The sequence below is a fragment of the Oryzias latipes genome, chromosome 14 (assembly GCF_002234675.1).
Source record: "Oryzias latipes chromosome 14, ASM223467v1".
NCBI lineage: Eukaryota > Metazoa > Chordata > Actinopteri > Beloniformes > Adrianichthyidae > Oryzias > Oryzias latipes.
Window position 1 is genome coordinate 7,882,197 of NC_019872.2, and position 14,392 is coordinate 7,896,588.

The 14,392-nt window shown below is 40.1% G+C and overlaps 2 protein-coding genes and 1 non-coding gene across 3 annotated transcripts; 1 reads left to right on the plus strand and 2 right to left on the minus strand.

Moving 5' to 3' along the window:
- Position 1: 1 nt before the first annotated feature.
- Positions 2-8,916, minus strand: dpp3 (dipeptidyl peptidase 3). The gene is made up of 19 exons (XM_004076142.4): positions 8,785-8,916; positions 7,722-7,866; positions 7,469-7,613; positions 7,291-7,380; positions 7,022-7,159; positions 6,738-6,812; positions 6,483-6,573; positions 6,176-6,306; positions 5,749-5,879; positions 5,543-5,601; positions 4,412-4,606; positions 4,211-4,323; positions 4,021-4,113; positions 3,860-3,922; positions 3,635-3,759; positions 3,149-3,269; positions 2,736-2,915; positions 1,253-1,415; positions 2-734 (listed from the first exon to the last, which is right to left on the minus strand). Exons 2-19 carry the CDS (start codon positions 7,844-7,846, stop codon positions 592-594), a joined length of 2,181 nt encoding a protein of 726 aa, XP_004076190.1. The 5' UTR covers positions 7,847-7,866; positions 8,785-8,916; the 3' UTR covers positions 2-591.
- Positions 8,917-9,079: 163 nt separating this feature from the next.
- Positions 9,080-9,161, plus strand: trnas-gcu. The gene has a single exon. It is a non-coding gene; the product is annotated as a tRNA-Ser (tRNA).
- Positions 9,162-9,727: 566 nt separating this feature from the next.
- Positions 9,728-14,180, minus strand: cd248 (CD248 molecule). The gene is made up of 2 exons (XM_004076244.3): positions 13,261-14,180; positions 9,728-11,621 (listed from the first exon to the last, which is right to left on the minus strand). Exons 1-2 carry the CDS (start codon positions 13,679-13,681, stop codon positions 9,910-9,912), a joined length of 2,133 nt encoding a protein of 710 aa, XP_004076292.2. The 5' UTR covers positions 13,682-14,180; the 3' UTR covers positions 9,728-9,909.
- Between the last annotated feature and the right edge of the window lie 212 nt (positions 14,181-14,392).

Genomic DNA, 14,392 nt, shown 5'->3' on the forward strand with positions numbered 1-14,392 from the left:
ATCACTGTAGAAAATGCTTTTTATTCGAGTTGCTTCATCATGTGTTGTATACATTGCAAGAAAAGTTATTCATCCTTTGTATATTTGTGACAAACTAAAACAAAATTGCATATTTGTTTATTTTGTTTCTTAAAGTCAGAGTTGAAAGCCACTGCAGTCAGGTAACACTTACTTGGTCAGCTCATGAGCACAACAGCTGCACAAAAATTTGACATTTTAAACAAGAAGAGCACAAAAATCAATCTAAGTACATTCTCTACATCACAAACATGACGTTCTAATGACAATCTAGTTGGGAGAAACATTTTTTCATTATTGTATTTGACATTTTTTATTGTTTTGTAATTATAAAAGAGAAAAAAATGTTGCATTAATACTTTTTAATGAGAAAAAATTCAAGTGATGTTCGAGATCTCTCTCAATCGTTCTGTATTATTTCAGCTGTTGAACTTTAGTCTCATCGGATTTATCTTCTCACAACACTTTTTTTTTTGTTCAATTCTGAGGCCGTCTTCTGTCACATACATGAAAAAGTAATTGCTTTCAGCAGTTGGTATTTTGAAACACATGGAACAGATTATTCAGCTTCCATCAGCACCAGCAGGGGGTGTCTTTTTTGCTCAGCTCCAAGAGGTCAGCCTCCAGCTGGTCTGCGTCTTCTTGAAAGCGCTCAGTGAAGGAGCGAATCAGGCCTGCAGCACTGCTTTCATATTCCACCAGCTCGACATGGTCACCTGAAAACCACACAACCAAAAAACGACACTGAATTATGACCTCTAAAATACAAGAGAGATGACACATTTTCACAGATTTATTAATGAACTGTAGAATCTCTACAGAAAACTTTCAAAATAAACAGACTTGAAGAATTATATAACTTAGAGAAGGCAAAAAGAAAGTTTTAAGCATTCTGATTACCTTTCCTCTAATTTTAAACACCAGTACAATGAGGATTTTTGTGTGCAAATCAAATACGTATGCAATGATTTTTAACTGTACAGTTTTGAAATGGTTTATTTCAAGCAATCAAATAATAATAATACACAAAAACAATACAATAATCAGTCATACATTCATACAATGACGAATCCAATTTAGGATAATTAGACATATTAATAAATATTGCTTGAAAGGGAGTGGAAGGAAACGAACTTATATAATCCCACCCCAGTTGATAATTGAGTAGTAACATCGTTATGACCTTTATCAAAGGTGAACAAACCCATGTGCGTGTCAGCGGACAGCAGCATACCGTTAACTTTGGTGTTGGCCTGAACAAACATCTTGCGAGCTTCTTTCCTCAGCAGGACAGTCTCCCGCAGACGCAAAAAGTTGTTAGCACCGCTGTCCCCGACACTGGAGTAACCGTCATAGAGGGCCCTGCCTCCTTCCACATCAGCCGTAGACTTAAAGACCTACAAAATGGAGGATTGTGGGTAAATGGCGTGCAGAAAGTGTTCTAAATCAGGGAACATATAGTAACACAATATAGTGTTCCCTTGCTTTATTGAAGTTCACTTTTCACGGTCTCCTACTCCTTGAGTTTTTTTTCATGCTTTTTTGTTCTGCGTCCTGATTGGCTGTTGACCTTGTCAAACAATCTCCTCTGTGCCGTGTCTCCTGTACTGAATGTGTTCAATTTTCTAAACATACATAAATCTTTAATCAGATCTTTGATTTTATTCTCTAAAAATTGACTATTTTTTCAGTGAAAGTTTGAACTTTAAGAGTTTAAACTAAAGAAAAGTGTGAAAATGTTCCCGTCTGAGAAAAGTGTATAAATTGTCTAGTGGGGAGTTTTACAGCCTTAAACATCTTTAATACCACTTCGCAGATTTAATTCACAACAGGTTAATTTTAGAATGTAACCCCAGCAATAAACAAGGAGGGGAAAAAAGGGCTACAATTTATGAAAAAGTGTTTTTAAATATTCAGGTGGCTAACAATTTAAAGAAAAGATAGCAGTAGATGTACAAATATTCTGGTATTTTTGTTTTATAACACATATTCAGTGGTGATGGGCAAATGAAGCTTCATGAAGCCTTACATCCAATTGGTTCACTCCAGAGCAAAGCTTTTTGAAGCTTCATTTGCTCTAGTAGGAGATCTACTGGACATAAAAATATCAATTGGTAGGAATTTGAAGTGTGAGAGTTTGTAGAACAGCTGTAAATAAAACTGTTAGCAAAATGAAGAATGCAAAAGGTATATATTTAGAGATGGCAGTTTACTGTGTATATATGTATGTTTGGATATACTGGCAGTATGGCAAATGATTATTCGGAAACGACAAAAATGGAAATGATAATTTACAGTGAGGTGAGGGCTGTTGGGAGAAATTAGATCAAAAGCTCCTACACAGGGGACTTCCTCCTCTTTTAAGTTTCTCCGGAGTCTCCAAACTGTCTCCAAGATCTCTACCTCTAACCAAACTGTCTCTAAACTCTCACTGACTCGTGATTCTCCATCAAACACCCACATTTTGAATCTGAGGGATTTATATCTCTGTCAAAACTTGCGGCACAATCCAAAACACTTCATGAATCAATCACGTGGTACAGCTGGGCAGCAAAGCTTCGGACATCATCATTTTCCGCTCCTACCCTAAATGAAGCAAGCCTCGATAAACCCATCACGGACACGCCCCCTCCACTACTCGCCACACGCTTCGAAGCCTCGATATGGAGCGGCACATCACTAATATTGCACGTTTAAAGATGACACAGGACACGTACCTGCAGCTTACAGAGGAACCTCTGAATAGCGTGCTTTCCCACAGTGTGGATTTTGGTCCGATCCAGTGTAATCTGTGCATCAGGCTTGCCGTCGTGCCCCACCACCTCTTTGAGGCCCACCAGGCCCTCCCCGGCCTCCAGCAAAACACGCAGAATCACGAAGCGAGCCTGCATGTGAGCCTGAGGAAAACAGACATCAGTGACAAACTGCACAGGTCTGTTGACGCTCATGTAAACACAGACTGACTGAGCGTGAGCTTAATTATCCGACATAGACACGCATCATTCCATGAAACACATACTTAACAGTCTGCATGTTCACTTTTTTTATAAACACTATTCAAACTTTTTCTGGGCCTCTTGTAACACAAACCTTACAGCAGGAAAACGGGCGCCATGTTGCCAGACCTTACCTGTCTCCAGTTCTTGCTCTCAGGTGTGTAGAACTCCAAGCCCAACAGTCCTGCTCTGACCATGCTCAGCCAGTTGATATACACCACATCCTCTGCATCCTGACCCTCGAGGCCAAAAATACTACAACACACAAAAATGTATATGAACTGGAACTTTTTCACTGAAGCCGTCACTGAAATAAACTTTGAGGTCAGCCTCTTTTTCAGAGATAAAAATAATTTAAATTCGTTTTTACTTAACTCTTAACTTTTTTCAAATGAAGCAATAAGCTGTAATCCATTGTATTATAATTTTCATACATCTAACCAAACTCCACTAGAAGAAAATGTCAATGTTCATAAGATCTTTCAGCTACAATTACAATCCTGAAGTGTTTTATGGAGTTTTACCACCACTTATCAAATATTAATGTTGTTGAAGTAAACATCTGGTTTAGATCTTCATCCTAAAACAAAATTTTCTTGAGATTTTTTTAAAAAACCCACCGGAGCACTTCTTTGTTCAAGCACAGGTAAAGGCCGACACATTCAGCGCGGCATTCCTCGTAGGAAGAGGCTATTGTGGAGAATTTGCTGTCCCAAGTCTCGCTGCCCTGATACCAACTGGACACCTGAAAGACCAAGTGTCCCGCTGAGCTACTTTGTTCTGTTGAAACCCATTTATAATGGGTGTCACATTTGAACGTAGGCCATTAAAGTGAACGAACTCACCAGTTCTCCTGTTTCTGGGTTGATCACTTTATCCTTATTAAAGTTAAGCTTGCCTTTGTGATCCTGAGAGAAAAGCAAGACTACAGGTTATTACAATAAAGTATTCTACTTCCATTCCAGGTAATAGAGTTCTGTGTGTAGTTAAACTATGCTGGACTAACCTGAACAAAAAGTTTGCCACTTCCATGCCCCAGCAGTTCATGAAGTCCAACCTGCACCTCAAAGGATGGACCCTTCCATTTGATAAACAAATCCTAGAAGAAAATGGAACACAAGAGCAGCACACACATGAGAGCCATTTCAAAAAACCCTTAGCAGATAATGGCGACAGGTGTAAGCAGAACACCTTACCTTGTCCTCCTCTTTGAGGAAGGTGAGCTTCTCTTTCTGGGTAGCATAAGCTACAGCCAAAACGTTGCCGAGGGACACATTTTTAAATCCTTCCGACTGTCTGATGTCATCATCTAAAAGCAAGGAAGCAAAACAGTTTGTAGGGCAATGCTTCAAAACTAACAATTACATTTGTTGGTTTTAGAATCTACGAGTAAGTACAGTTGGGGATGTTGATTCCAGCTGGTATTCCACTTCCAGCAAAGGTGAGAACATCCAGTGAAGTAAAGTCGGGCTTCAGGAAGGTGTCCTTCTCAAACTCCTGAGGCCAAGGTAACTCGGACAGCAGGACCTCTGCAGAACTCACCAGCTTGGTGAAACGCTCGCTCATCGCCTTGTTCACAACCGCCACAAAACCTGGATTGGGCATCAAAACAACAGAGAATGAAACCCTCCTAAAACTACCAACCTTCAGACAGAATGAGCACTTCTGTCAAAAACTACACCAGGAATTTTCTTAGTCTTAGAAAGGATTTGCTGAATAATGGCAGAAAAGAAATAATTATTGTTGGGGTTTCTTTTTTTCCTTTTCTGGAAAAAAAAAAAGACAGAATAACCAGAGAGTGTACATTCTGCTGGTTTCCCTCAAAAATGAATGAAAGCTTATTTCAAAATGTGTAAGCTACTTCTGGATTCCTACTAATAAAATAATTATTACTTAGTGACCATGTTCAATATGAAAGTTCTTTTACTTCTAGTAAAAATTGTAGCAGATTCCTAAAGTCATGAAGATGAAGAAAGACGAGACTAAACTTAAATCCACCTGCAGGACACAGCTTCCTCGGTTCCTTTAATGTTAACCATGAATTTAAGAATCACCTCAATGACAATGATTGATTTTTCAGGCTGGTGCGGAGGCTTCAGAATGTTAAATTATCTGTGTCCAAAAATGTGTGAACATTAATCAACTGATTCTTCTTCTACTTACAGAAAGCCAGCTAAGATGTAGATTTCAAACAGGCCACCTGGTGAAACATTAGCTTGAGGCCTATGTTAAATCTGAATAGTATTTATTACCTGGAGCACCCGTTTTCATTTACAAGTCAAGCTAGTAATAAAATACTCTTCATTGAATAAAGAAGGTTTCATTTCTAGTTTGTTCACCTTGCTTCTTCAGTGCACTGTATAAACCCTCTACAAATTGATTTGGATTCAAATAATATGGATTCTAAATAATGAAAAACTTCTTCCTGAACCTCAAACTGAACAAGGACACCAATTAAATTGTGTGCGGCCTGTAGGTTCACAGTGTGGATCTCAATAATCACTGATCATGATCAGGTCAGGGGTTACCTTCAAACTCTCCCCTGGAGCCGAATGGATCTCTGTAGCTCTCTATAAATCCTATGTAACTGAGGACAAAGAAGAGGTAACTCAGAAATGGTTTACTAGAACGCCAACAATTCTAGGAGCAAAGGTCTGAGTGAAACTGAAAATAAATTGAGGCAGTAAAAATGAGATCTGTGAGGTTAAGTAAGTGTTTTAGTGCCGCGGTTCACCTCTCAACAATTGGTCCCTTGTCTTTGATCCAGAAGCGTGAACCCTCTTTGTGGGATTCAACCGAACCGAAGTTGAAACTGTGTCTGTACTGTTCCAGCATCTTCTGCTGGTTCTCATTGGCTGCATAAGCCTGCCAAGAGTCAGTAAAAAAAAAAAAAAAAAAACATTTAAAAAGAGGTAAAACTACATTTTTTTCCCTCTGTTATCAAGGCTTGATACATTAACAGTATTAGTTCATTTTTCTATGGCACTTAGTCATTGAACATGAATTCTTTATTTTAAAAAAATAATAAAAAAAACTGATAAACCTTTGAAGGCAGTTAAAAAAATTAAGAACAGATTGACTCCAACTAGAGTCAAATGTAGAAATAATCAAAGGTAAACTGAAATTATGATTAAAAGCAACTGCTTCCTTTGCTGCCTCACCTCTGCTTGTTGGAGGTAAAAACAAACTTTTTCCATCAGAGGACAATAGTCTCCTCTTTTCACAATAAACTCTTTGTCTTCAAATGTAAAGGTCCCACAGGAAGTCTCCTTTTCCCCGTCCACTGCGCAATCTGTGACGCAGTAACAAAAGTTATTGTTTTTTGTTAGTATCAGCATTGTCCGCTATGTCAATCATTTTCTAATGCTTTAAACTTTGCAGGCCAAAGCACGTCTGGTAACTCTGCCTGTCTCCAACATGTTAACCTTTTGGTTCCATCTTATTATTGGCTGTGATTTGATCTCTAACCTTTCTGCACTGCTGAAGCCAAGCGAACCTCATAGCAGACTTTTCCTCCATCGTTCCTTTTGAACAGACGCGTGTTGTACGCAGACAGTTTCTAGAAGCAAAACACACATTGTTACTTTGAAAGTCAACTTTTGTTAGCTAATGGGGGGGGGGGGGGGGGGGGGGGATAAATAAATGCTAAAACAAAACCGACTGCAATATGCAAAAGAATACTATACATGAAGTTATGCATATTAGTTATGCAATATTTCTTACTTTTGAATCAAGGAATCTCTGGGCCAACTCAGCATCCTCCAGAGTGCAGTTCCCTGAGAAATAGGTTGTAATTCCCTAAAGAGAGACAGAAGCTATGATTCCTTTTACATGCTGTGTGGCTTTCTAAAGAGCGAGAAATGAAAAAAAAATTGTTTAAAAAATTGTGTGAATCAGAATGTATAGTAAAGGATGCAAACATAGCTGTTGATTATTACAAAATATATTTCCCATTATTTAATTATTTTGGCTATTCCTACTCAGTTATTGGTGGTTGATAATAATACCTTGTCACCAAGACCCAGCTGTTTCTGTCTGTCTTCCAAAGAGTAGATGAGAGTGGAAGAACTATTCCAGAGAGCCTCCATCTCTACAGGCTTCTCCTGAAATGCCTGACTGGCCCTCACCAAAGCCTCCAGCTTGTCCTGGATAAACACAACACAGACAGGCAAATTTCGAGAAGATTTCGAGAGAAGAGTTTGTCTTGGCCCCCTACAAAAGGCTGCAAAATGAAAAGTGTGGATGTTCACCCATCCTACGTGTCCTTTAGTTTTACCTTAGGTAGATTTGGAACAAATTTGGTGTCTCCAAATGATTTGTAGTTGCCCATGTTTGCATAAAGACCAGCTGCATATACCAAGAATGCCTAAAATAGAGAATTAAAACATTAAAAATGTGCATGTTTAACCACTTAACCTGTGTTTCGACAGTGTACAGCATTTTAGTTTATGTACCTTGTACTCTTCAGAGCTGAGTCCAACTGTTGCAGCAACTTTTTCAAGCTCTTCTGGCGTTTCCTTCCTGAAGATTCGCTGCAGTAGGACAAAAATGTTTGCAGACTCGGGGGATGTCTGCAGAAGCACCACCAGACCTCCATACCTGAGATGGATAGTGACATGTTCCTCTAGCATGACTCACTCCAGTTTCAATTCATCCTCCATATGAGTTTACTTTTTTCTCTCTGAGCTGCTGAGACTGGTTACTCACCATGAGGCACGTGACAGATAGTGTGCATACATCTTCTCCTGAGGTGATAGTAAACGAAAGGCCTCCCTGCAGTCAAGTGCAGAGATGCCAATGTCATTGGGGAGGTAGTACTGGGAGTCCACCATCTTGGCTTGGATATTTAAATCTGTTAAAAAGAAACAGAAAACATGTGAGGTTAAGAAAACAACTGGGGGGGGGGGGGGGGGGGGGGTGTCCAGTAATGAATAGGAATCTTTGATTCATACTTTAATGAACAGAAATATATGGGCTAAGTAAAACAAATGGTAGGAATACTTGGTTATATATGTGCATATGCATATGATTGCTTTCCTCTCAGTACCCATGTCGGCAAAATATACTGAGTAAAACAGAAACAAATAGCTATAAATTATTGATTTCATTCTGTTTATCTTTTATACAAATATATTTTTACTTTAACTGTATAAAAAAGCTAGAACTGCTATTTCATTGATGGTGAACACAGAGAAAATAAAAGTGATTAAATTTAAGACAATGACCGTGTTTAAACCACAAGAACACTTCTGACAAAAAAGATATTCTTCCAGATTTGTCTTAGATTGACAAGATAAAAGCTAATCCTGGTTACATCAGTAAACCCTGAAGTACTAGTAAACCTTGAACTACTACCTAATAGACTAGATAGATAGAAAACAAAGTACATACGATACGTTGATTTCAACGGGAAAAAAATAGTTGCTAATTTCGGTTTCATTTGCCACTTGTTACAAACCTACTTCAGTTACGTTTTACGTTTACACATTATTTTCCTTCCCCAAGTCACTTTAAAGTTTACTACTGGAAGTCGGAAGAGATTAGATCAAACGGATTCAATACAAAGGAGACAGTTTACCAACTATTGTTAACATTAGCTCCTAGCATACAAGCTAAGCGGCTGCAATGCTTGAAGCACAAACTGCTAACACTTCTCCTGCAATCATATACGCGGTGTAATACTAAGCTCGCAATTAATATTGCAGTTTGTTTTCTTTATAACATGTCGAACATCAAGGCAAAGTTGTAAATACACTTAGCATTTGTTTACCTCAAATTGATGAAAGTCTGAGGCGAACGTCAAACTGCAGTCTCACGCTCCTTACTTCCCGAATTCATTCAGAGCTCTCAGCCAATCATAGCCTGTATTCTCTTTGAATCAAATTAACACCAACCAATCATAAACGTGCTTAACGAGACAGTCATGGGTACGTCCTAATCAAGTGTTCTGATTATTTTAGTAAGTAAGTAAACAAAAGAAACTTCCCACAGGGGGAAAGGAAGGGGTGCACAGCTGTCTGTGGATCTTTGATAAAAACAGCTGGCACAGGGAAGAGGAGTCATCTGACGAGGTGGCCGAGTGGTTAAGGCGATGGACTGCTAATCCATTGTGCTCTGCACGCGTGGGTTCGAATCCCATCCTCGTCGTAAATTTCTTTTGCTTAGGTGAGTTTTTCCTTCTCTCTACGTGACACGCATCTTTTTTTCTGATTCACACTTGTGTAAAGGTTGTAGCATAGACTAATTAACATGTCTTATAAAATAAATACTGTGGTTAAATTGTTACCTAATTGTTATCTTTTGATTTAATAGTGAAGGAAAATATGTTCGTCACATTAAAAGGCAAAATCCACAGTAAGAAGACTGTTAGAAATTTAGACCATTGTTCTACAGAAGTTGTGGATTTGATTTACTTTCCCCACATCTACTATATATTTTTAGGACTGCCAGCAAAGTCAGAAGGTTTGTCTATTGACGACTATTCTATTGTTGTTCACATTTTCTTTCGGGGGCCGTCACAGCAAATCAGCTCTCACTGATCCGGACATTTGGTTTGGCAGAGAGTTTTGTGCCGGATGCCCTTCCTTACACTATCCTGTATTTTATCCGGGCTGGGGACCTGCACACACAGACCTGGATCCCATGACATTGCAGAAGATTGTAGATCCCCGGCCTTGAGTTCAGGAAAAGGTCATTTTGTTTAAAATCACACATTTTTCAATACTGATGACTTTATTGAACTTCAACAACAAGATGAGAGTGAGTTATTTACAATGGCTGTGCAGCAGGAAGTATTAGAGGAAGTAAGCGTTTCAGAAATCCAAATTCTTGATGCAGTTACAAGTCCTTTACTGCCAAGGAAACAGTGATCTAAACCCATTTTGTTTTGTTTTTTTCATGCTTGATTTTTTTCGTCTCTTCCTGTTGGGGGGGTTGTGGGAAGTACCCAGCGATAACAGTCTGAAAAGCTGAGGCTCTTATCCACAGCACAGCTGGTGCAGTAGACAATCCCTAGAGCAAGCATCACAACAAGAAACACACACAAAGGCACCAGCAGGGCCACAAGCAGCCAACCCTTGTCATGTTTCAGTTTGCCTGCAGCAGATTCAGGTCCAAAATCTGCTGTGCTATTTGTATACCCTGTACTGCCATGTGTATTGTTCTCAACCTCCCCTGTCACATCAGGTGCGCCTTTTCCGGTTTTAGCCCCTAGCACATCATCGGGTTCTTTACTTTCTCTGTTTTCATCACGCTGAATTTCATTGTCTCTCCTGTCTTTTTGTGTTGGCGATGGCGATGTCTGATATTCACCGGGCAGGAGATCATTCCATTGACTCAGGTGATTATCTGCCCCATGAACCATATCAGGTGAAAGGACTTTTGTTGTTTCTGTCAGCCACTCAACATTAAAGTTGCTGTCAGCTTCAAAGTTGGAGTCAGTGGTGAACACAGAAGACCAAGCAAAATCCGGATCAGTGGAGTCACTGGGGTCAGGGGTCAGGGTGGAATATTCCCCATCAGAATTATAAGGGTGGCACGTGGTTCCATCTGACTGAAGGACAAAGCCTTTGACACAGTCACAGCTGTACCCCCCTGCATAGTTGAGGCACGTTTGTTGACATGGTGAGCCCTGTGCACACTCGTCCACGTCTGCACATTCCTCCACGCTATTCAGCTCATAACCAAGTGGACAGTGGCATTTGAAAGACCCCACAGTGTTTTCACACTTGTAATCACAGGTGCTTTCGTCAAGACACTCATCAACATCTATGCACTCGCCGTCATCATCCTGCTGATACCCCTGGTGACAGGTGCAGTGAAAGGTGGCTGGAATGTTGACACAAAGTTGGGAACACGGTTGCTGTAAGCATTCATCCACATCTGAGCACTTGCGCCCATCTGGGCTTATTTGGAAGCCGTTGGGGCACGTGCATCTGACGCCCCGAGGGGTTTCTCTGCAGTCGTACTCGCACCCCGTTTCCAAACAAACCTCTTTGATATGGGGCTGATGAGTGGGGCTGGTCGAGTAAGACGAGAGTTCTTTCACCGGGTCAGGGATGCAGCTGTAGCCATCTTCATTTAACACAAAACCCTCAGAGCAGTAACAATTGTAAGATGTGTCTGTGGTCTCGCAGTAATGCTCACATCCATGATCGTAGCTACACATGTCCTGGCTAATTGCTTCTGTGCTGGATAGGCAGACTGAGCCATCCTTGTTCCAGCTCACTGTCATGTCATCTCTTTCAATACAAAGCACTTCCTCATCAGCAGGAGCATGTGGGTTTGAGCCGACTGCAGAGCATGGAATGGTGGCTACAGACCCATGGGGTACATGGGTCAAGATTGTGCTTTCAAGCCCAAACGGTGTGGTGTAAACAGCCAAACTGCTACCCTCAGCTTCCAGAGGGGAACACATCCCTCTGTAGTTGAACTGGCAGACGAATCCATCCACAGGCACTGTACAGGAGCCATCAATCCACCGGAAGTTATCTTTGCCATCTTTTCCTCTCTCATGTGAATTGACGTTCATGGCCACACAGCGATGGGCTGCGCATGTCCCGCTGCTTTCTTCACGTAACCAGTTAGTGAACTGACCATCCTGATCTCCTGTTCAAAGATAAATAACATAACACTGTAAGCACAAAGACAACTCTAGTCTCAGGTGTTGTTTGTAGCCACAGTGGAGCGTGGCTATTTTTACATTTCGTCTGACCAATTACAATAGTGCTTTGTACTGTTAATTTTTTTCAAAGTGCAGTTTTAGATGTTATCACTAGAAGCCGCCAAAGACCAAAACTAACAAGAGCTTTAAATTGCAGCTGTTCTCCACTGGTGTCATTGGGGTCAAATTCAACAGCAGCAACTGGAAAGCTCCCTGGAGATTTGCCACGTTAGTTTGACCAATTACTTTAGGTTTACTTTAGGTTTCGGCGTCCTTTTAGGTTTGCAAAACTTTAACTTTTAATGCTGATTAACTACTGAACCCCCATTTTCTAAAAATAGAAAAATAAACATAATAAAAATTTTGAATTTCCCCTAAATGCATTTTTTTCTGATTGTTTGAGCAAAATCAACAAACCTATTTATATATTCTCATTCTGAATAAGAAAAAAAGAAAGCCACTTGAGGGAATGTTCACAAATATACATGCAAAAAGTACTATTTTTTGTGATTTGGTCTGCCCATTTGTTAAAATTATAAAAGAAAACCAGAAGCTAGGTTGCACTGTATTTTTAAAGCATAACATCTGTTCAAAATACAGACAGATTTGTTTCTTGGGATGTTTGTATTTAACTAAATCTGGCTGAAGGGAGAAATTAGGTAAAAAAGATGAAGGTTCTTCGTTTCACCAGCCCTTTAACCCTTGTGCTGTCCTAGGCACTTTAACGTTGGGATTTGGGTCATCTAGACCCACTAGACAGTGCACTGAACCTTTTTTTTCTCAATGATTTGTGATCTTCACTGATGTCCATGGATTACATGAAATCTTTCCACCTTTATCCACCTTTGTCATGGTAGGGAGAACACGTCAATGTAACGGTGGGGTCATCTAAGATAGCACAAGGGTTAAAAATAAAATAAGGTAGAACTTTGACCACACAGGTAGTACAGGGCACTAATCACCAACACCAAAGTCTCACAGGTACATGTCTGTGGACAGCTATGCAATGGCCAAAATAATTTGGAGTGATGTGACACTACTAGAACCTTAAAAGTAAAGTACAGCATCATTAGGCCAAAAGTTTGTGATTTTTGGACACTTTGTGGAATATTTGTTCAAAAATAATTATTCTAGAATAAAAACTCTTAAGGAAATAACTCATGGAAGAGGGGATTCAAGATCAAATGGGCAGTCGCCAACCCCACCCTGAATTGTAATTTCACAATCAGGCCATTTGGCTTTGGACTGTAAGAAAGCATTTTTTTCTAAATAAAATGCTGTAATAAAATCTAAAATCATAATCTTTTTAGATCCTGCCAATTATAATACCTCAAGGGCAGAACTGTAGATTCTGATTTATGATTTGTGACTGAAACTTGCCCTGACTTTAAAATCTCCCAATATCATAATTATTGAAACTTGCATATTTTTCACCAAGTTCAAAATGGCTGCATTTTAAAACAGGCTTTAGAAAAATATAAAAATAGTTTTTTAGTTGCGAGCTTCTTTAAATTTCTCTTTTTGGCCATTTAAAAAAAGATTAAAAAGAAGAAAGCATTGTAGAATTAAAACGTAAAACTTTGCCTTTGACCCAGACGAATCCTCTGAGAGGTCGAATAGCTGAACACTGGCGTGGGAGTCTGTGAAGACCAATCCAGAGCTTAAGCCTCGGCCTAGACCCCTGTGCTTCCATGGCGTTCAGCAGCTCATGGACCACACCCGCTTCTTCTTGGTTGTGCATCGTTGCCAGGGTCCCACCTCGCTCCCGACAGCTCCGCCCCGCATCTCTGAAGACTCTCTTTTGGAGGAAAACGGCATAGCAACCCCCCTGGTAACAGACAGCGTCTTTTTCCGCCATCTGAGCACTGGCCGCCGGCTGCCTTCCATCTGCCTCGCTCAGGTCCTGGCCGTGGCTTTTGGAGGCCATATACAATGTTAGCAGCCACAAAATGCACAAGAGGCTTGTGCTTCTGCAGCTGCAACAGCTTCTGATGATCTTTTGCATATTCTACTAAGACAACAATTGACCTAAACCAACATTTAATTGAGCTTTTTTAAAGTACTAAAAAAAAAAGTCTTATTTAAAACCAAGTTGTTTTGTTTATCTTTTGGAAAATTGTAAATAATCAGCTCCAAGTGTCTGTGAAAGAAATATTAGTCATAAAAACTGTGTTTTCTTTCAGGTGCCTTAAATAGTCCATGCAAGACGGCAAACTATTCCCCAGAGCAAAAAGCATCAGCCACTGTCCAAGCTGTCAATGCTGCTGACACATGAAAGCAGTCTTCAATCAGGTCCAATGCTATCCCTCCAGGAAAGACAATTAGGTCCAGTAAAGTCTATTCAGGGGAAATTCAGAAAAGGTTGAATGGGGTAATCGACCCTTCAGCCAAGCACAAAAATGGTGTATTCCATAAATGAGTTAAATGAATATCTTTTAGGATAAAAACTGTATAAAAGCCAATCCTTTCCTTTCCAGCCACCTTGCCTCAGCAAAGTTTTCTTTCTGACTGAACCCCAGAAAGAGAAAAAGAAGGGGGGGAGGGCAAGACAGAGAGGGAGGCTACGTAGAGGAAAAAGAAAACTTCATTTTTGAAGGGAGGAAGAGGGGGCTGGTGAAGTGAGTTAATAAGGGAGGACTGGAGGGGATGAAGGGTTTGGGGTGCAGCAGTAGTTATGAAAGCATCCAGGACGAGTCTGTCTCTGTCTAAACTAAAT